The 1029-nt window shown below is 72.8% G+C and overlaps 1 protein-coding gene across 1 annotated transcript; it reads left to right on the top strand.

Moving 5' to 3' along the window:
• Positions 1-85: 85 nt before the first annotated feature.
• LOC113405447 (prostaglandin E2 receptor EP2 subtype-like) lies at positions 86-929 on the top strand (the record flags this gene model as incomplete). Its single annotated transcript, XM_026646660.1, has 1 exon — positions 86-929. A coding segment is annotated over exon 1 (826 nt), but the record flags the coding sequence as incomplete, so codon positions are not given.
• Between the last annotated feature and the right edge of the window lie 100 nt (positions 930-1029).

Here is a 1029-nt window from a genome sequence, read left to right as displayed (position 1 = left end):
GGCTGCGCGCCGGGGGAGCCCGGCGAGGGGCCGGCTCGGCTCGGCTCGGCTCTGCCTGGTGCCGCGCTCAGGTCCCAGCGCCTGACAGCCGGCGGGCGCCACCATGAGCGGCTCCGGCTCCGCCTCGCACTGCGAGACCCAAGAGCCGCTGTCGGCCGAGGAGAGCCCGGCCATCAGCGCCGTCATGTTCTCGGCCGGGCTGCTGGGCAACCTGTCGGCGCTGGCGCTCCTGGCCCGGCGCCGGCTGGGGCGGCGCGGCCGCCCGCTCTCCCTCTTCCACGTGCTGGTGACCGTCCTGGTGCTCACCGACCTGCTGGGCACCTGCCTGGTCAGCCCCGTGGTGCTGGCCTCCTACGGCCGCAACCGCACGCTGGTGGCGCTGGCCGAGGACCGGCGGCTCTGCCTCTACTTCGGCTTCGCCATGAGCTTCTTCGGCCTGGCCACCATGCTGGTGCTCTTCGCCATGGCGCTGGAGCGCTGCCTGGCCCTGGGCCAGCCCTACCTCTACGAGCGCTTCGTGCGCCGCCGCTCGGCGCTGCTACTGGCCCTGCTGGCCCTCTACGCCTTCGCCGCCGCCTTCTGCGCCCTGCCGCGGCTGGGCTTCGGCGCCACCGTGCAGTACTGCCCGGGCACCTGGTGCTTCATCCAGATGCGCGCCGCCCAGGGCGCCGCCGGCTGGGACGCCGCCTACTCGCTGCTCTACGCCACGCTGCTGCTGCTGCTCATCCTGGCCGTGCTGCTCTGCAACCTGAGCGTCACCCGCAACCTGGTGGGCATGCACCGCCGCGGGCAGACCTCCCGCCGCCTGGCCTCGCTGGAGCAGCCCGCCGGGCGCCGCAGGCTCTCCATGTCCGAGGAGGTGGATCACCTCATCCTCCTGGCCATCATGACCATCACCTTCATCGTCTGCTCCCTGCCTTTCACGGTGAGTGCAGGGGCCGGGAGCCCCTGGCTAGCCCCTGCCCTGGGGGGACTCCTGCCTCTGGGGCCTTCTCTCCCGGCCCCCTTCTTAATCCCTGTCCTTGGGGG

Source organism: Terrapene carolina, unplaced genomic scaffold (assembly GCF_002925995.2).
Source record: "Terrapene carolina triunguis isolate 2854851 unplaced genomic scaffold, T_m_triunguis-2.0 Scaffold37384, whole genome shotgun sequence".
NCBI classification, from domain to species: domain Eukaryota; kingdom Metazoa; phylum Chordata; order Testudines; family Emydidae; genus Terrapene; species Terrapene triunguis.
The sequence above is the reverse complement of the archived record's forward strand: the minus strand, read 5'-3'. Positions and strand labels throughout refer to the sequence as shown.